Source organism: Netta rufina, assembly GCF_964035555.1.
Source record: "Netta rufina genome assembly, chromosome: 11".
NCBI lineage: Eukaryota > Metazoa > Chordata > Aves > Anseriformes > Anatidae > Netta > Netta rufina.
Genome location: NC_140134.1, coordinates 19155223 through 19175843, shown reverse-complemented (window position 1 = coordinate 19175843; position 20621 = coordinate 19155223). Strand labels below are relative to the sequence as shown.

At 43.7% G+C, this 20621-nt stretch overlaps 1 protein-coding gene across 5 annotated transcripts in view; it reads left to right on the top strand.

Annotated features, from left to right (window-relative positions):
• The window catches only part of ADAMTS17 (ADAM metallopeptidase with thrombospondin type 1 motif 17), a 172973-nt gene that overhangs the window by 93509 nt on the left and 58843 nt on the right, over nt 1–20621 (top strand). For all 5 annotated transcript variants that reach the window (XM_084293408.1, XM_084293407.1, XM_084293409.1 and 2 more), the window contains 5 exons: nt 3314–3415; nt 5080–5225; nt 8659–8825; nt 9108–9235; nt 19785–19905. In XM_084293408.1, coding sequence (XP_084149534.1) covers nt 3314–3415; nt 5080–5225; nt 8659–8825; nt 9108–9235; nt 19785–19905 — 664 coding nt within the window. The remainder of the gene's footprint in view (nt 1–3313; nt 3416–5079; nt 5226–8658; nt 8826–9107; nt 9236–19784; nt 19906–20621) is intronic.

Here is a 20621-nt window from a genome sequence, read left to right as displayed (position 1 = left end):
TCCAAATTTGTCCATTTAATATTTTTTTTTCTGTATAAATTCTTTAATGTTTCAGTTGAACAAAGCATTTCAATTTTTAAAAAGGAAACCTGATATTTTATTGAAATACTACATTTCAACAACCATCTCACTTTTTTTTTTTCTCCCCTCTTGGAAATAATTCAAGCCGGGAGTTGATCCAAAGATGACCTTTCCCCACAGACAGTTTCAACAAATCAATATTTTTCCAGAGAAGAATATCTCTCATTGGAAAATCCTATCTGGCATTTCGTGGATGCTGTAGGGAGGACTTTGCAGGCAGAGACCTGCCTTCTAAAAGCTGGTTGCTGAATGTACAATTAGCAATAATACCGCTCTTTTGATGGCTTCTTCTATATCAATGAAAGCTTTGCACTGACATTCATATACAAGCAGCTTTCTTTCAAGTCGTGCCATTTCTTACTTTGATATTTCCCCACAAAGCTGGCTATTTAATTATTAAAACGTCAGTCACTGCAACTGGTTAGCTAGAGGACTGTTTAATGGGGATTTTTGTTTGGGTTTGTATTGTAGCTGAAGAGGATATATGATCTCTTTTGAAATGAGCTATTAACATGATAAAACATCTTGGGAATATACAATACCAAGGCTGATGGTTTAATCTTCGCTGGGGTATCTGAAAGCTGTATTAAATACAGGGGACTGCACTAACGAGCACTCGAGCTTTGTAGTGGTATGGCACTAGAACACAGAGCTGAATCGCAGTTACCAGATTTTTCTGTAACTGTTTCCTGAAATATGCTTTGCATTTAGGATCCGGAATCAAACACAGGGATACTATAAAAATCCTGTGTTTTTCATACCTCAAAGATGGGAATTTTCGGAAAGGTTGGTATCAGTCAGAGAGCATTTTCTTATATTTTTATGTGTGGATGCCTGTATGTATACACAAACATATATACCTATATGCGCACACACCCGTACAAGTGAATGTTTGCCCCAGCTGCGTTTATGGGCTGCTCTCAGCTCTGTCCTTGTGGTACAGACACACCTGTTTGAGGTTAGCTGTGCCCGTTGCTTCCCCCAGGCAAGGGCCCATACCTGGGCATGTTAGCTGAGTTTAGCACCTTCCACATTCTTGTGGACTGAGGAAGAATTCTGTTTGGCAACCAGAATTGTACAGAAAGCCACTTTATTTTTATGACTTTCTGTTTCCACCACCCCTCTTCCTCCTCCTTTTTTTGTATCAAAGAGGAGAATTTAACCCTAATTTACATGCAGCTTAAGATCCAGGAACTTGAGGCTGAAGATTAGCAGATGCTGGCCTTGCATAAGGCACAGATAGCTGACAGTGGTGCTCATATGTGTCTAGAACAACTTCCTAGGCATGTGGGGACTTTCATTACATCTTCAGCCAGCAAGTCCTCCTGACAGAAAACAGAAGCAGCAAGTTTCCTTCCGTTACAACAGACGCAAGTGTGTTGTAGCTTTGCATCTAGGAAAACAAGCATCCTCTCCGAGCTGGAAGTTTGGCATTTTGGGAAAAAGCTTTCTCAGTTTAAAGAGTTTACTGCTGAGATCGGTCATGTTTCTGTAACACTTGACAGTAAATAGATGTCCTTCTTGGTTTTAATGCTCTCCAGGGTTGGAGAGGTTTTGAGAACCTGGGATTTGTGGTGTGGATCAACTGATTTCTCATGTTGTTCTGAAATCTCCGGCTTGTCAAGTCTTCTGCCTCAGCATACCTAGCTGTAAAACAGCATGTGATGTCCTCGTGGCTAATGGGTGCTTAAGTGCTTTCAGAGCTGTGGGTAAACCGCTAATTAGTCACAGTCATTTAGTCAGAGTGACGTCTGATATTTTCTCATGTGCTATATTAGCTTGGGAAAAATGTCTTGAAAATTCATTGATTTAGGTTTCCCTGGTGTATTTGCTGTTGTTTGTTTGCTTGATGATAGCTCTCTGTGTTGTGGTTGGTACAGATGTTTCTGAATTGTGCTGTCTGCTTCTAGTTGTTGTGAATGTTCTTTTGGTTTAAATAGTGCAAAAGCCTCTTTCCAGAAAAACATAGAACTAAAACAGGGTGCAGATAACTGCTGTGAGAACTATTTTGTTTAGCATGTTCTACATCATCACTCTTGGTGTTGGGATTTCTCTCATCTGCACCCTCTGCCGTACAGATCCCTTTTATGCAGACACACCAACACGCGTGTACACGAAGCACACATGCACCCACAGTCTCAAACATTACGTTGTGAAAGAGCCGTAAGGTTGAGGCGTGTTGACTCAACTGTTTAATGAGGTGCAATAAATCTTGACAAGACCAGCTGGCACTAGAGTCAGGCTTCTCATCTTTTTACCATTACATTGAAACGTGAACAATAGTGGAAAGAAATGTAACTCGTCTTTTTCTGTTTTTGGTACTCAGATCTGTAACACTGTATTGAAATCATCCACTCCCATGGAATGCTAAGCATGGTGGGTGCTATGGAAAATGTTAACAACGTAAAGGCCCTTTCTCCTGGTTCTTTTTCTCAAATTCTGAAAACGTTATTGCCCTGACAGATCACGCAAATGTGGTCAGCATTAACATCCCGCTAACACACATGGGCTGAGCAGAGCAGCAGTGTTGAGTAATGGTAGGCTGAACACATTCCAGGTCTGGTAGCAAGACATGCGGAACCTCGTGCTGCTCTTGCCCTCGCCTCTGACTTTTCACCTTCTCTAGCACATCGGATTCTAGCAGCTACTTCTCACCACCAAACCCTTCCTGACTTTCTCCCTGTCTGTCTGCTTATAGCTTATCACCAAGCTCCTCTGCTGCATGGTACACCACAAAATCCTTTCTTCTTTCTCCTTCCTCCTTCAGATCTTCTTCGCCCAGGGGTCAGTGCTGGCTGATTATAGCAACCACCAGGACAAACAGGGCTGACTGGGCTTTACCATGCTTAGTTGCTTGAGTACCTCTAAAAAAGAATACAAGTAATTAAGAAGCTCAGACACCCAGACATGTGGTATGGCTCCAAAGCTCTCATCGTGTCCTCCCGGCTTCCTTTTTAATGGACCAGATTTATTCTAGTGAAAAAGAAATCTCTTTAAATAATGTACTTCTCGTTTAGGGTGGTTTTTGTTTCTGACAATGGCATCCGTCAACCTCTTTTATGTTCCCAGCCCCAACACTTCATGACAATTTATCCTTAAAAATAATTGCTCCCAAACTAACTAGAGGCCTCTGGATTCACATGAGAGAGACGGCCTGAGCTTTGCAGTGTATCCCATAATGATAACTGACATCCAGAAGTAATAATTGCACCTCATTGCTTTGTGATTGCAGCATTTGATGTGTGCTGGGCTTTGGTGCCTGGTGGAAGGAGATACATCCTGTAAAACAAAGTTGGATCCCCCCCTGGATGGCACTGAATGTGGCGCAGACAAGGTAATCAAAAGACTCAGCAGCAGTGAGTTTGTTTTTTCCAGCATTGTCATTGGAATAATGTTTCCAAGATGTTCACTGTTTACCATGAACCCATATTTTATACAAATTCTGTTACAGAAACTGCTCAATTAACAGCTGGATTGGGTTAGGGCGTTCTGATTTTATGTTAGGTGTATTCCAGTAGCCTCCGGAAACCTCAGCAGTGAAGCTCTTGTGGTCAGGGCCCTACATAAACACTTCAGGAAAACCCCATGCCTCACCCTGCTAACTGCACTGAGCACCCTGTGAGCCACACGAGGTGGTAGCCCACTCCTGGCAGCTCTGCTCATTGCTGCAGGTGGTGTTTCAAGAGTGAGGTGTGTTTTTTTTCAGTACAAGCTAAGGTAGTAGTGTTCTTGGCTGTATTTGAGATAGGAAGTATGGAGAGCATTTAGGTTGGCATTTGGGGAGTGGAGGCAAATGGGGAAAGAACAAGAGGCTACTTAAAAACTTCACAGTTTCTAAAAGGAGCTCAAAATATGTTGAGCTCACATTCTGTGATGTTCAGTTATTTTGAAGTATTATTTGCTGTACTGTGTGTATGCCTAGATGACTAAGGCATATACGGACTCCTGGTCAATGGAGAAAACGGGTACAAAAAACACAAAATAAGCTCTCAGGTTAGCAGATCTCCCTCCAGTGAACTTAATCATTCCATTAGCTAACTTCAGTGCTGTAAGGGTCTGTGTTGCTGAGACTCAACTGCTACCTCCCAGCTGTGCTAACAGAAGTTGGCTTAAGTGATCATGTTTAACCTCTGCGATGGGCTGTGCTAGGTGGTACGTGGTTCGTAAATGTGCGTGGTTCCTTTTCCCACCGTGGCTGATAACCCCTTAAGCTACAAAGGGACTCGACTGGTTTGATAACCGCCAGTCTCCCTGCTAGTTTGGGATTCTGGTATTTATTGTGTGGTACAGTGTTGGGGGAGGTAAGAAAGAGAAAACCTTAAAAGCTTGTTGCTAAAATCAAAGATCAGAGACCTTTTCTTTGCTTGCAAATGGAAGATAAACAGTGAGAAGAAAAGCTATGTTCTGGAAAGCATGACAAGGAAATTGAGACAAAATGTTTTTACATATATGTTTTTCTAACCACAGGAGTCCAGTGATTTGTTCGTCAGAATGCTTTGCAGTTGCTTACTGTATCATATCCTGGACAGAGCAAGAGAATGGGCTGAGTTTGCTGCTTGGTCAGGAGCCAGTGCAGCCTATTAGAATCAAAGTTTTTTTGGGGCCTTAGCCAAGCTAGGGTCAAAATACCTCAATGATTTTGTAGATAGCAGGAATGCTGCTGATGAAGACATTGCTTTGGGGTATGAGTTCTTGAACTCAGGTTCTGTGAAGAGCGTAACTCTAAGTCTTAGAATTTAGATAATTACCTGCATTACAAACGAAGGGGCTCATTTCTGTGATTTATTTTTTAATGACAGAGTTCCCTTCAGGGTTTGATTGAGGGTGACATTTAATTTCTCTGTTTCTCCTCCTCCATCTCACAGAAGCCTTGAACTTCCAGAAACTTCAACATGGGCTTTTGTAGTCTCTAAGACATCCTTTTAAGTCTACCACTACAGGATTGTTTTGCTAGATCAGGGCTTCCTTCCAGCCTGTGCTAACGCAATTGCATTTCAGTGGTGCCGAGCTGGGGAGTGTGTCAGTAAAACTCCCATCCCTGAGCATGTTGATGGAGACTGGAGCATGTGGAGTCAGTGGAGCATGTGCAGCCGGACGTGTGGCACAGGAGTGCGATTCAGACAGCGGAAATGCGACAACCCCCCGTAAGTCTTCACATCATGCTGATTTCTTTTTGCATGTAGCATTTAGGCAAACCTTGCTGCAAGAGTTCAGTGAAGAAATGAGCAGCAGAGCTGCCTGGGGGACACGAGACCTGGTGTTACCAGCAAGGACCAGGTCAGAATCCAGGAGTGACTTCGGAGCCAAGCATGTGCTGTGGCAGTGGCTTGAAGGGTTCTTGTTGGAAGTGGCCCATTGCAATGATTCAGATATAGATACAATTGAATTAAAGACCTGGGGGTTGGCAGAGGAATGATGCCGTGTTTTCTCTTCAGCACTGCAGTGGATGAGAAAGGGTAACCTGGATCTGCAAAGCAAACTGCCAGTACATCTTAGGGATCAGTTTTGCAGGCAGTGCTGGCTTCATCTATGTCTGACAGTGGTCATAGTGACCTGTAGTTGTGTTGATAAAGCACCCTGAGATATTCTGTACACCAGGATGTGCTGCATATGAAAAATGTTCCCTACACAGAGTGGACCCTGCCTGGCTCCTGCTTGGGCTTGGCTTTTTTCAGATTCAAGAAGAAATGTACGTGATGTTATCTCCCATGTGCCGTCCTTCCTCCACCTAGTTGGTTGTGGCATGCCTGGAAGTCTTCTTAGGAGAGGCCTGAGCAGGTCACCTCTGTGGCCATTTAAACAGCCACCTCTGAGTGTGTTATAGCTTCTGAGATGAATGAGAGTGCTCACAATCTTGAGAGCAACCCTCCAAGTTGTGCATCTCCAAATTTATTTATATTTTAAGGTTTTCTTCACAGATGAAGCACAGGAAACATCTTTTACATAGGGTTGAGATTCTGGCTAGCACCACAGTCACTTTGAAGACATGCCCAGGTGATGGGTAGGCACCCACTGGCTGCTGCTGAACTCTATTCACATAGAAGGGATACTTTTGTTTATTCCTCTCCTTAAGGCTGAACTGCAACTGCATGTCTGCAGTGTCCAGGCTTGATTTTTGCCAACTCGTTTTCCTGAACAAGGGGCTGAGCTGCTTTCTTTGCTGTCAGCTACAAAAAGTCTCTTTAACCACAGCACTGACCGAACCTAAATCCATTCATCATCGTTCCTTAAATTACAGGAAATGCTCCCTCCAAGATTGCACACTGATTTTAAAATTCTCTTGCTCATATACATTCTTGGCTGGGGATACACACGTGATCTTCTTTTGCTTCATATTCCTGGCGTCAGCCCACTTCTTCTGCAGCTGGTTTATTCACTGTCCAAAAGTATTGGCTAAGGGATTTATCTTTTCGTTTATGTGTATTTGGTCTTGGGATTTTTTTCTCTTCTGGAATCTGTACTCCTGCCAGCTGACTTTTGAGCCTGTGGGACTATCAGTATTTTTAAACCAGTTGCTTCACTGTTTGATTTGGTTTTTCCTCTCTGTAATTTCTATGAGTACTTGCATGCCTTGCCTCCAACTGGTTGTAAGGCAGTGTGTCGTTGGCTGCTTTGCACGTGCAGACTTCCGAGCTGTGCTGCCTTGTGTTCTGGTCTAGGCTTTGGGCTGTTGTCATGCAGTGGGATCGAAGGAAAAAACGACCGTTCACACAGAACATGAGAATGAGATCCTCACCCCTTCCCCCATCCTCTCTTGTCACGTAAAAGCCAATGTGCTATAAAGGTGCTTTGATTCCTTCATCGCCCTTAGTGGGTGGAATCTCTTAACAGAAATAGGGTGGAATGGTAGAAGATGGCTGTGAAGGTGCCTACCGGGAAATCTCGCAGTCTCTCTTCCAGGGGTGTATCAGGATGGGTTTGAATTACACTGTTTGTGGGAAACCCCAGGCAGTGCTACAGCCTGTACTACACAGAGCTAGAGGCCTTTATTTTTGCTGATGACCATTGCCAATAATACGAGCTGCTGGCTTCCAGTCTGCATTGGCAAACTCGTAGAAAGTCCTTCACGAGTTAATGACATCTGAAGATGATCTGATCTCATTAAAATCAGAACAACTGCTGATGAAAGCACAGTGAGCAGTAGTCCTGCTGTGTCTTCTGCTTCACAGTATCAGGTTGATACTGTGCTCTCCAGAGAGCACTCTGTTACTCTTTGGGTATCCTCCAAGATTTCTGCACATCCGCTGCCTTGCATGCCTCTGTGGCAGAGGAGAGGTGTTAGCAGTGCAACCGGGTGTTTGTGCAGGCTGCTCCTTTGGTGACTCTCTGTGGTGTTATGACATCATGTAGGGTTATTCTGGTTTAGCTTTAGTTTTGTTTATGAAGAAACAAAATAGAGGCATTTGTTAAGAGTTTGAGTTTTCCTCCTTAATGCTGATGCAGAATCCGTGGCCTTGCCTGCATGCTTGGAAACCAGTATGTGAAATGGCATGGTTGTCATGGATGGAGATTATCTGCTGCACAGACTTGTTTCTGGACACCCTCCTGGTGGAACAGCTCATAGCTACGTCTGGGTTATTTCAGTTTCAAGGTGCTGAAAACAGAACTTCAGAGGACGTGCTGAAGAGACGTTTGCTGTGTTGCCATTGTTATGGGTGTTTGAGGCAGGGAGCAAAGCAAATGGTGGGAAGAAAAAGGTGAAGTATTCCAAGTTGCCTGCCTCTGCCTTGTGTGTTTAGTGTGATCCTGGGCACAGTAATGTAACTGTGGTGCCTCTAGGTTCCCCATTAAGAATGTAAATACTTTACTTTGGCATTTGTGTTGGAATCACAAATTATCTTCTGAACTGTCTCATTGTACAAATATAATGATTACTTAGACTTTACGTGTCATGCTCAGTGTACCTTCCAAAGCCTGACTGTCACAAGTCACCATCGCTTAAGAAACCTGTTCCGAGTCACTGTGAAAAAGTTAGAAATCGGACCACATATCGTGGCAGTGCTCTCAGTTTTGGAGTGTCTTGCTCGAAGTCCTGTTCTGAAACTGCTGATGAATACAAACACACATATGCTTACACCCATTTTCTCTGCTTTTTCTCAGCCATTTGCCTGCTCCATCAGAAAGTGGGTTAGGACAGGAATGGACTGCTGCTGAAGCTGAAATTTAGGTCAGCAGTGTAACATCAGTCACATCCCTTTTTTTGTGACCAGAACACAGTTAAATAGTCTGTATCTGTCAAGAAGGCTGCTTAGTGGATGGATTACCTCTTAGCAAAAGTGTGCAATGTGCAGTCAGCCACCTATTTATTGATCTGTGTGTGGGACGCTACAAAAGAACATGCTTCTGAAACACTCCAGAGCATCTGCTCTAATAAGCCAATTATAGATCCAGCATGGAATTCGGATAAGTTTCTGTCAGAGTCAGTGAGAGCAAGATTTGCCCTCCAGCAAGGAATGTCTGAGAGGAAGGATCCTTCCTGCTATTTCAGTACTGCCTTGGACAGGAACAATTAAGTAAAGGGGTGCCTGTGAGTAGCTACGCTGTTCTGCTGACCTTGGTTTGTCTTTTGTGTGATAGCCCGGGGCCAGGCGGGAAGAACTGCCGTGGAGCCAGCGTGGAGCACACCGTGTGTGAGAACTTGCCCTGCCCCAAAGGTGTGCCGAGCTTCAGGGACCAGCAGTGCCAGGCCCACGACAGATACACCAACAAGAAGAAAAGCCTCCTGACAGCTGTCATCATTGATGGTAATTTTTTTTTTCAGCTACCTCTGTAATTCCTTGCTGTTTTTTTTCTCTGCAGCTTTTTAACCCATCATAATTTCATCCACAAGACCCCTGGTTGTCTGTGGGAACACTGCAGAATGTTTCCATTAGCTGCATCTGAAAGATGGATTACAGTAACGTGTTCTTATTGCTTCCATGCTGCTCCTCTAGCCTTCTTAACAGAATTACGTTGCTTGATCACCTTTGCCTCAAAACTTGTTTGTGCTGCTCCTAAGGTCAGTTGCTTTGTATTTCTTTCTCCAGACAAGCCATGTGAGCTCTTCTGTTCTCCACTGGGGAAGGATTCTCCTGTGCTGGTGGCAGACAGAGTCCTTGATGGTACTCCGTGTGGGCCTTACGAGACCGACCTCTGTGTACATGGCAAGTGCCAGGTGGAGTAACTTTCTCTTGTTTTACTCCTAGTGTTATGTCTGACCCGGGGTAGCTATGTATGTCCTAGAAGACGAGGCATCGGTGTGGGTGGCTGGGCAGCCGTCTCTGAGGTGAGAGGGTGACCCTGTTTTATAGGATCCATTGCAAGTGCTCCACAGCCCCGTGTCTTGGTCTGAGAATTATGAGAAATGCCCGAGGAAGGAAATGGTTTCTGAACAGCTGGGAATGTCCAGTGATCACATTTGCTTGTGTGTAGTCATCAAATGGCTTGGGTGGGAAGGGACTTCGGTGAGGGAGGCAGATGGGAGTGGAAATCTGCTTACCCGCTCCATTTTGGCTACTAGAAGAGTCACTGAAAAAATGTTGATGCTGCAAACTGAAATATGAATTATTAGCCTGCTACAAGTGTTTTCAGCTCTATCTGGGGCCTATCTAGAAATACTGAGGAAGCTTTTTGACGCCATTTGCTTCTTGGCTCTTGGAGCTGCATAAACCCCCTGTGCACCGTCCATTCGTGTGATTTTGAACTATATTACTAGATAATGCGAGGGGGAGTTTCTAACCTTTGGGCCCACCAAAACTGTTTGAAAGGCCCATTTTCCTGCAGTAAGAAAAAGGTTCCCTTCTTCCTACAAGACAGCTTATAAAGCTTCAAGCAGCAGACAGTACAGGCTTAGAGGAAGGTATCCAGCAACCCAGAGCACAACCCAAGACAGTTTTCTTTTGCCTTGTCTGCATTGTCTTGTGCTCAGGTCGCAGGGAGAGCAAATGACAAAAGGGCATGGGATAGGCTTCCTTCTGCTCTCCTTCAGGAGCCGTTTGTCCCTTTCCAAACCCGGCGGATGCTCATTTCCTTCTGTCTCTGGTCAGACAAGTTGGGAGTGGAAACAAAGAGGACTCTGTCCAAAAGTCTTCAGATGTTCTTTCCTTTTCCTGGAGTGAAGGAGTGATGACCTATAACCATTGCACTGGTGGTTATTAATCTTTAGCCAGTTTATGTATGGAACTACGATGAGGTGTGGGCAATCTTTGTACACAGCTCTTCGTGGTTTGCTGGGCAGAGAGGCAGTTCATGCTGCAGTGTGTTGAACGATTGGGAAGGCCATCTCTTAGAGCTGCTTTTAGATTCCTTAAAAATGTAGTGGAAATGCATAGACCCATACTAATGGGAGGTGGAGGGTTTGGGGGAGGGATGGAAGAGCTGGTGGTGTTTATTTAAAGCTCAAAAATGACAAGCAGTCATTCAGATCAGATGCTTCTACCAATGAGTAGCAGCTGGATTCCAGTCACTTGTTGCGGACCCTATGGCAGGGCAGTTTCTCCTCTCTCCTAATCATGTAACATGTTCAGAGTTTGCTGCACACACAGTAGGGATGTGAAAGACAGTTCACCAGTCTAGTGCAGCCTTGCCAGTGCTGGATTCTTCATGCCAGTTCTTCCTCCCAAGTGTTATCCTTGTCTAGATTTTTATCCCGTGCTAGGAGTTTGCCTTTACACCATTAACCAGCCCGCTGACCCAGCAGAACAGCTTTCCAGCACTGCCCTTTCCTTCCACTAACTCCACTGGAGATACGCTGGGTTGCCCTGGGGGCACAAGGCACACCAAATGTGGCGTTATTTCTGCTTTCTGTGAGCAGTGAGTAAGAACTAGCAGTCTTTTTTTTTTTTGCTTTGAGCTTTCCCAGCAGGAAGATGGATGATCACTGTATTAACACGGGTATAAGGGAGGCTTTGGGGACATAATGCAGTTTTACTAATTGTAACGTGACAGGATAAGTGTAAAAGCTTTATCTGGATTGAATTTTGCACTGCTGCAAGAGACTTCCCGCTGCTTCCTGCCAAATAGCTGCTGAAGAGGCATGTTTAATTCAGCCCTTCTGATTTATTCAGATGAAGAATCTGAACAGCAAGTTGCAGGGGAGCCAGCACGGGTCTGATTCTTTATATGCTCTTTAATAAAACGTGCCTTGCACGGAGCCAGGTTCATGGTGCATCCCGAGTTACTTAATTTTTTCCCAGTTTTCAGCTGTATCTAAAAAAAAAAATGAAAAACCCATTAATAACCTTTTATAGTAAGGCCAGCTGTGCACCTCCAGCTGTGTGCCATTGACCATTACGCTGGGCTGGCCAGCTTTCCTGCTCCAAACATTCAGATCAGCCACAAATGGTAAATCAGACATCATGGCAATGCACATTTTCTTCTTCCAGTGAGCAGCAGTAGCCAGCTCCCCTCCAAATGAAAACCTTTATGAGCCCAGAGCTTTGGAGGTACACCATGAAAAGCAAATTGTGCTCTAACTTGGGGGCAACTGCCTTTAACTGTGCAGAGAGGTGATGACAGCTGCAGAACATTCAGTCCATTTGCATCTGGCTGGGAGAAAAGGCAAAATGATCAATTCAAGCCGAGCAGATTTGAAAGCCTTCTGAAGTCATTTATAACGCTCTTCTGCCTCTTATGCGATCTGGTGCTGAGAATCCCTGTGTGTGACTGCGCACCCCATTTGCCATAGATGCTTGTCAAACTAGCTGTGTGTTAAATGAATTTAATTGACATACTTATTTAATTACTCTTCTTCTCGTTTCTTTACCCAGTGTAGACAAAGCCTTGCAACAAGCATTGCAGGGGGGCTGGAGAAGAGAATAAGTGCTGAAATCACAGGGTGGTATTACTGTTATTTATTTTCTTGTGTAATCCTTTCAGTTAAAGGCTCTCAAAGGCAGGAATGACACACTGCCAGTGTGACAGATGTATTAGCAGTATCCATTGCCTGCGAACATCTAGTCCAGGAAATGTAATAGCTCTTTTCCCTTCAGCAGCATATGCTCCTAAATGAAACTCATGCGTTGTTGTTGGAAAAATGAATGTAGATGAACACGGCAAAGACAAACTGTTCTTGCAAGGAGAGGAGGGTTTTGAGAAGGGAGGCAGGAACAAATTCTTTGCAGCCTCAACATACCCTAACAGCAGTTGGGCACTGAAGAGTCTTTTTTTCATTGCATGTTGTGAACTTTTTACAGTTTCCCTTTAAAGCCATGAGCTGAGATCCATTCTAACAACTGTGAATGAAGCTTTTCGGTGTCAGCCTCACTATCCTTGAAGTAAAATCATCATTAGCAACAGAGTCTCTGTGTTGACCACTTACACCTGAAGGCAGCTGGATGGTGTAAATTTGGTTAATGCTGTGGTCACACAAGGAAGCACCAGAAGAGAGCAAAGTGAGCCCAGTAGTTAGCCAGGAGTTCCTAAGTCACCTGTATTTTTATAATTTTACTTCTTGCCTTTGAGATAAATCATACTTTATTCAGTTTTATCCTGTCCTTGTTTATTAGAGTTGGTTTTGAGGATGAGCATTTCGTTCTTGGTAGTATTAGAAGTTTGCCAGAATTAGGACAAAATAAAAGCTATGTGAGAGCTATGAGTTAATCTGAAAAATTGAGGACAGTGTTACAAAGTTAAATCTTTAAAAGACATGAGGTAGAGAAGTAACAAACGCACTTATCCTGTCCATCTTCTGAGTAAACGAGATGCCCTGTTCCGTATGTGTACCCATTGTTCATCTTTTCTTGAAATGCACGTTGTTTTCTAGCAAGGAGAATTTGTTGTTTTTGTTTTTTTTTTTTCCTGGAGTTTTTCAGAGACAGAAAATCTGTAACAGGCCAGAGAACAGCAGCAGTCTGATGAGGCTGAGGAGAGGAGAGTGAGTGCACGGGCGGGCTTGCAGCCCAGTCCCTCTTGCCTGCTTTCACGGTTTGCTTTCTTTAGCATGGACATTACAGTCTTGATGAGGACGGGGTAATGCAGTGGAAACTCCCCCTCAGATTGCATTTATCCTCTCCTGTTCCTCTCCAGGTGGCTTTCAGAGAGGATTTCCTGAAGTTTTTCTTTTCCCTCGAGTACTCAGTGCACATTTCATGAGTCAGCGTTCGTGGAAGCAGCGTGCTTTCTAACCTCTTACACTTCTTCGTTCTGTTCAAGCTGCTCATGTTAGAAGCAAACTGCTGGCAGAAGCAGAGCTAAAAAAGGTGTCAGATGTCACACAGCCGTGGTGTGGGGAGAAGACAAGCTGCTCAGCTGACTGTTGTGATGCAACATTACTTTGTGCTGGCTTTTTTCAAAGGAGGAGTAGTCAGAGACTCATGATAGGAGAGCTTTGCAGTGGGGACTACATGTTGTGCTTCAGGGTGTAACCTAAGGTCTCTTTGAAAAGAGAGACCTTGTGTACAGAAGAACCTGGTTAGAGATCAAGGGCAGTCTTTGCTGGGATTTAGCAGTTTAAGAGGTGGAGATTTTTTGGCTTTATCTAGAGATTTCTCCATGTATGTTTTGTCACGTTATAGCTGTTTTAACTTGCTGGTGAATCTGTAGCACCTTCAATGATGACAAGACACACGTTAGGCTGTCCTGGCACAGCAAAAATATTGTAGAACTACTTTCTTCCAAAAGCGATTGTCATATGGTATGAAAGGTGAACACAGACATAAAAATGGCCACATTTTCAAAAATAGTTTTTACAGATTGGGTGGACAGTGTCAGAAAACGGCCACAAGTGACAGAAGATGAAATTCAGTTGTCTTCTGGGCCTGTTGTTGGCAAACACTTCTCTGATGTGTGCAGTACCCACTTTTTGCCTATGATTGATGCATACAGCTCTGGCTTTGCCTCCTCACTTTATGATTTTCCATGTATTATTCATGTTCCTGCATTACAAACTGTGGTACAAGATGTTCCAGACTGGGTAGCTTGTCTCCATACAACCACTTGGCTCTGTGCTGTACTTTGATAAATTATTTGGTATTGCTCACAAAGTTCAGAAGGGTTATTTGAACTACAGAAACCTACTGTATAATTTTTTTTTGTTTGTTTTGTTTTGTTTTTCTCAATTCCTGTGTCTGTACGAGTGTAATTTGAGCCCTAAAAAGAGGTTTGGGGGCTTTTGGTGAGTAGGACATAGCAACAAAGCACAAGATGTTGTTGGTAACTTACTGTGTTTTTTTTTTTTTCCCTGTACTTCACAGTGGGATATGAAAAAAGTGATGCTGTTTTCCAACTATTTTCCTTCTGTGTTAACCCACAAAGACCATATAATAGCCAATTCATTGTTACCTACCTTGGAGGCTTAAGTTTGTTCTTGTGGCTTTAGCAGCCAAGAATTGGCCAGAAGGAGGCTACGTATATCATACACTGATAAATATATATTATTTTCTCATCCAGAAGTGACGTGATAGGTGCTTGTTTTGAAGAAAGTAAAATCCAATGGTTGTGCAGCCTGGTGGTATTTGCACAAAGCAGGTCAGAGGCAGGGTGGAATTAGGCCTTGGGCGTCAATTCAGATGAACCTGGTTTAGAAGGATCAGAAAGGGGTAGTTACAGAAAGTGGTCAAAACAAACCAAACCAAAACAAAACAGAAGGAGTTCCTGGGATGGGAAAAGTCTCTGGGAAGGAAAGTGCTTTGTATTATTTTCATGCTTCCTAATGTACCCTGCTCTGCTGCCAAAACATGGGGGTTTCAACACAAAAAGCTTCTATATGGAAAACTGGTTATCAAGAATAATTGTGTATAGCATTCCCATGAACTTGTAAGGGATTTAAACATAAACTCAGCGGGCAGGTGTAATTGCGTGTCTAAAGTGAATAAGGTAGCACTAATACAAAATAGGCAGCACACAACTCCTGTTCCAGCTGCGCTGCTCCAATTCAGATAAAATCTGAAGGCTCGGGAAATGACAGGAAGGTGTTTGCTGAACTAACTTTCATGTGGACTCCAACCCAGAAAACAAAGTTTGTTGTGGAACAGAAAGAGAGGTAACTTAGAGATGAACTGCTTGATTTGAGATCTGGGCTCGCCCTCCCGTGCACATCCTGACAGACACCCACGATTCTCCACAGGGGCAGTTGTGTTTAAAGCAAAGCAATCGGAGTTCTCTTACCTTTAGATCTGAATGTCGGCTGCTCACATGTGCACATTCCTGTTTCATGTGGCCCATCCCTGGAGGTAGCAGTGGACACTGGATATTATGGACAAAAAGTTGGCAGTGCAAATGAATCTGTCATAAGCAGCATGCTCTGTAAATGATTAATTTGTAAAATGGCACATGTTGCATCAATATTTATATTTGATCCATTGAGACAGCTAGTTAACTCAGCATATGGGAAGCATTACAGTGTTGTGAGTCTACAATGTCGTTTCTTACACAGGGTGGGTGTATGTAACAAAAATAATTGTGTTTATGTAGCAAAACATATTCACACAGGCTGTATCAATTGAGCTCTTGCACAGCCATTCAAAATACAAATAAAAATATCATTTAAAATATCCAAGCAATACAGCGCATAGTTCACACAGAAGAATCCAAATGATGTGCATTCAAGAGGAGGAGTTTTCCTATGCTGGAGCCAGCAATGACTGAAGCTGGAAATACCACCCAACAAGCAGTATTTTCAGATGTTTAATTACAAAAATGCGAAGAAGGGGGAGGGAGCAAAGGAAGGGTGGGCTGAGGTATCAGCTGAGTGAATTGCAGGCCTTTGGCTCAGCACACAGGCAGTTACCTGCCAATTTAAAGGTCAGAAGTTATGAAACACAGCATCAGAGCAGGAGACTGTGGTCGAAGATCACTAAGAAATCAGTGGATATAGTTGAGACCCTCCATGCTGAGGAGTTCAAGCCCTCAAAGACTGTCTTGAGGTTTCCTGCCAGCACTCCCATGTTTCAACATGGGCAAGGGACTGGTTTTGGTTTAAAATCTGCTTCCTCGTTGTCTGATTAATTATGCTGTTAACTAGCAGTCCTACAGCACTGCAGGCTGTCAGCAGCTAGCACAGGCAGGGACTGCAACTCCCGGGTGATGCCAACATCGGTCCCTTTGCCAGAGCTGTGGATGTCACTGTCCAAGTCTCTGTTGGACAGTCCAGGGAAGATCCAGGAGGCTGAGAACATGGCTCGCGGTGGTGGATGCACACACAGACTCCTACTAGTAAGCACGTGGTGGCTCTACCAGGCAAGATCTTCATTTTCTATTCTTTCTTGTGATTATGGTAGAGCTCCAAGTACACTGCTCATTCCTGAAGGGATCATCTTGGTAAGAAAACAGAACTGCTTCCCTCTTTACCAGTCCATTCAAGGCTGCTGGAACTGAAAGTATCCAGCCAGTACTGGGGGTACTGGTCCATGGATTCAGTCTGCTAACCTGCAGGATAACTCTTGGGTCAGAGAGCACACAGGATATTATTGCAAGGTGTCTTTTCTCAGCATGTAAAGCTTCCCCTTTGTGCCTTTCTGCTGCTTATAGGAAAAAAAATCACCTTCCCTTTTTCAGTTCGCTGTACAGGAAGCAGTGCAGGATGAGTTAGAGATGATAAAGATCGGTTAACTCCCATGAACTATACTTGGGATTCAAGGGATAGTTTCTGCGCTATGAAAACTTGAGTTGTGAGCAGCATAACTTGGGATTTGCCCTGTGCATACTGTTTATTAAGCCCTCATGTTTTTGAAAGCCTTCTGCAGATAAAAGAAGTCTGTATCTATTTTAATGATACATCATATAGTACATACACCAGAGAGCAGAGTGTCAGGTGGAAGCTGATAATGCACAGGCCTGATACGTCTTCCCCCAGGGCTGCTGGGGCTCGGGCTTAAGCCTCTGGCCCCTGGAGCTGGGATGTCAGCAGCTTCCTCGCCTAGGGGAAGGCTGGAGACCTCTCAATTAATGGTCCAAGGACCGCTGACAGATAGTTTCCTCCCAGGAGGGGTGCTGGTGACTGAAGTGGTCACTGTAATGTGTTTCTAAGGGACTTTGGAGCTCGTGGAAATGCATTGTCAAGTGTTAGCAAAAGCTGTTTCATTATGTACTGCTACCAAATGTGCTTGTGCTTTGGAACTGATTGGAAGGCTTTGGGAGGGGAAAATGGGCTCTAATGTTTATGTAGACCGGAGTAAAGTGCTTACAAAGTATTTTTACCTCATAAAGTAACAAGAATGCACCAATTTTCATCTTGAAGCCAGGAAAGCAAACTCATTCTCAAAGTTTTCCTTTGCAAGAAGCCGTTTCCTGGCCCCAGTTTGACAGAAGCCTTGATCATTAAGTCCCAAACTGACAGGCAAACTCTGCCCTGTGGAGCAGAGGGGAGATGCCACCAAAGGGAATGCTGCAAGGGTCATTCCCATCTCTTTCCCTCTCAGGGAGCTGGGCAGAAGATGAAAGGCAAAAAACAGCAAAGGTTTTAGAGGGTGGATTTGTGGATTCAGTGGGTGCTCCTTCCCTGTCCTCAGAAGAGGTCTATGAAGTCCAAGTGTGTCAGTCACCAAGGAAATGTGGGAGGAAATGGCTTGTCTTGAACCCCAGTGTCTAAAGAAGGGGGATTTACTCTTTCAGAGGCTTTGTTTGCTTGCAGTGGCTTCCATTAACTGGGAAGCTGCAGCGTAAATGCAAACCATGTGATTGCTCACCCCCTGTTCCCTGCCTGCCTCCGTTATAGTCCTACAGACTCCTCATGGAGCGCTGGGAATAAGTGTGGTTCAGCACTCATTATATTCCCTTTATTCATTTGTATGCTCACATAGTGCTAATAACAATGCAGCGCAATAAAAGATAGCACAAGAGCCTTAAATTAAACGCAGCCTTTCCAGTATCTCAGCAGGGTGGCAGGCAGGCATGGATTTCCAGCTGTCTTTCAGCAAGCCCATTAATAAATCACATTTATTTTCCTGGAAGGAGAACTGCTGGGACATCCTTCTGTTTTGGGGGCAGAATCAGATTCAATATCCCCACATTATTTGTTGGACATGGGTGTGAAGTTTAGCCCTGAGAATTGGAACTGCCAAAAATTCCGTGGTCCTCTTCAACTTTATTTAATTCCCATTTATGCAGTTGTGGTTTTTTTTTCTGTAGTCCTTGCCTACCAACTTAGATACTGCTCTAGTTAATGAGCAGCATCTCACTTGTGTGCGTTTACGTATGTAAGGAAAAAAATGCTCATTTTTTTTCAGCATTTATCTGTCTCTGCTGATTTATGCAGACAAACACTGCATCAGAACAAATCCGAATGCTGGCAGTCTTTGATCCCTGTAATACATCTGGATTTAAGCAGTGGCCAGTGTCTTCTGAAGCAAGGGGAATGCTTGAGTTCAGGTCCAAATTACATTACTTAACACGCAGGCAGCCTCAGATAAACAGCCCAAGTTCTCTTCATCTTTCCCTGCTTAACCCGTTTTTCAAAATTCTCATTGTTTTAATTGTTCCAGTGTTCCTCTGGCTTTATTATAAGAAGGCAAGGAAGGGAGAGACGCAACAGCCTTGTTCCAATAAGTGTTACTGGTGACATCCTGCTAACTCATTTGCCAAGGAATTGTTTATCTACAGAGAGGGAATCTGCAACTTACAGCTGAATCCCTGCTAATAACTTGCATAATCAGAACTCTTATTTCAGCCAAAGTTTGTCTATTAAGACTGAATTGCTGATAATTTGGAGTCTTACAAGGACAGAGAACAATTCACATAGACTAATTAGAATAATACCATGATGTTCAATCACATTGTAATTTAATCTTACTGACCTCGAGATCCAAAAGTCTTGTGGTCAGTGGTCACCACCAGAACCTGGCAATGGTTTGTGAATAGGGAAGGTCACCGTGACAGCCTCTGTAGCTGCAGGGAGAATGCTGTGACTGCTCTAGTTCTGCAGCCCTCACAGACAGCTATATTGTTATTGGAAACAGTTTTACTAGGTATTGAAAACTCTGAAAATACCATTTTAAATGAAGCTTTAGATGAAATCATGATTATTTTTTAATTATTTTTTTACAAATGAATGTCAGTTCTTAGTTCTTAGCAAATATCTGTGAATTTTCATAAAATCATATGGTACATATTGGCCACGTCTGAACCTGACCTGATTCCATCGAAGTATTTTTGCGCTGCAGGTATCTTGAGTCATTTTATTGGTGAGCTCTTTTTTCAGGTGTTGCCAAAGCACAGTCACTCCCTGGTAAGATCCCAATCCAGAGCAGGGTTTGTTCAGCGAGCCCCACGCTGAAACTTACAACAGGACCCTGACTTTTGGTGAGGTGAAGGACTGAGACCAGGGTTGTGGTTACTTGGGTTAATTGCCATTTAAGCAAGTCACATTCTTCTCTTCTCTAAACTAAGTGTCACAGTACTGGTCTATTTCTCTGGGATGTCTTTGAGTTCCTTAGGTGGAAATTGCTGTACAAACATGAAATATTGTTTTAATCTTTTGTTGTTGTTGTTTGAAGGAAGCTAGAGTGGGTTAGTGTGAAATCCGTGATGATACCTGGAATAACTAGTGGTTTTGAAACTCTCTCCAGTAATGTCTTCCGATTCAAAGTTCGTGCTCTTAGTGTTAGGGAAGGGGGTTGCTAAATAACCAGCTCAACACTGTTCCAAATGAATGCTCCACTGATTCACAGCGTTCAGTTCCTCCTGTTCAGGTTTTCAGTCAGGTGTCTATCGTAGTCTTGACATCAATGTTTAGAGATACTTTAACCTTGCAAACAAAATAATTGGGGACCTCTGGTTGTTGTCATTAGAAAATTGGCTGCGATGGAATCATTGGTTCAGCTGCCAAAGAGGATCGCTGTGGAATCTGCAGTGGTGATGGCAAAACCTGTAAAGTGGTGAAAGGCGACTTCAACCACACGAAGGGGATGGGTGAGTAACCCTCAGCAGCATTTCAGCAGAGCGGAGGTTCTCTTAACTGCTTGAGGAGAGTTAAAGAGAGGCAGTATAGCTCTTCTTGGATAGCATTTGACTCACCTGTGCTGATGAACGCATTAGAGGGCAGCTGTTCTCTGAATTTGCATGAATTTCTGATGTATATTATCATAAAAACTTCCAACTGTTCATGACATCCTACTTTTGCAGACGATGGGTAGGGGTCTGACACCACTGGCTCCACTGGTTTTCTCCCTTTCCAGCCAGTGGTGCTGCCAGGAAAGGTTCTGTAGAAGTGTGTGACGAGGAATCAATGAAAAAATAGGCAAGAATGAAAATACTGACTCCTCCCTTTTCTTGCCTTTGAGTAACTCTCCAAAGACAGATACTCAGCATTCAGTCTTACCACTTACTGAGCCTCTTGTTAGATGGTGAGTTGGGAGTGCTGAGAACTTCTCAGGATCACGCCTGATGGAGCTGTGCAGTATCCAAAACTGTTTCTTATTTAAAACAACAGAATCTGTCTAGGAACACAAAGCAAAATTCAGCTGTGATATTCTGCCTGCTTCTTATTCAGTTGCCCATATAGCAGCCGTTTCCTCTCTTTGAAATTCAGAATGAAGTTTCTCATTTTGAAAGCTGCCGGTGCTGTTGATGTTAAATAACAGATAAAATCGTAGGATCTTCTCCAGTGGGAGGGAAGTCTGATTTCA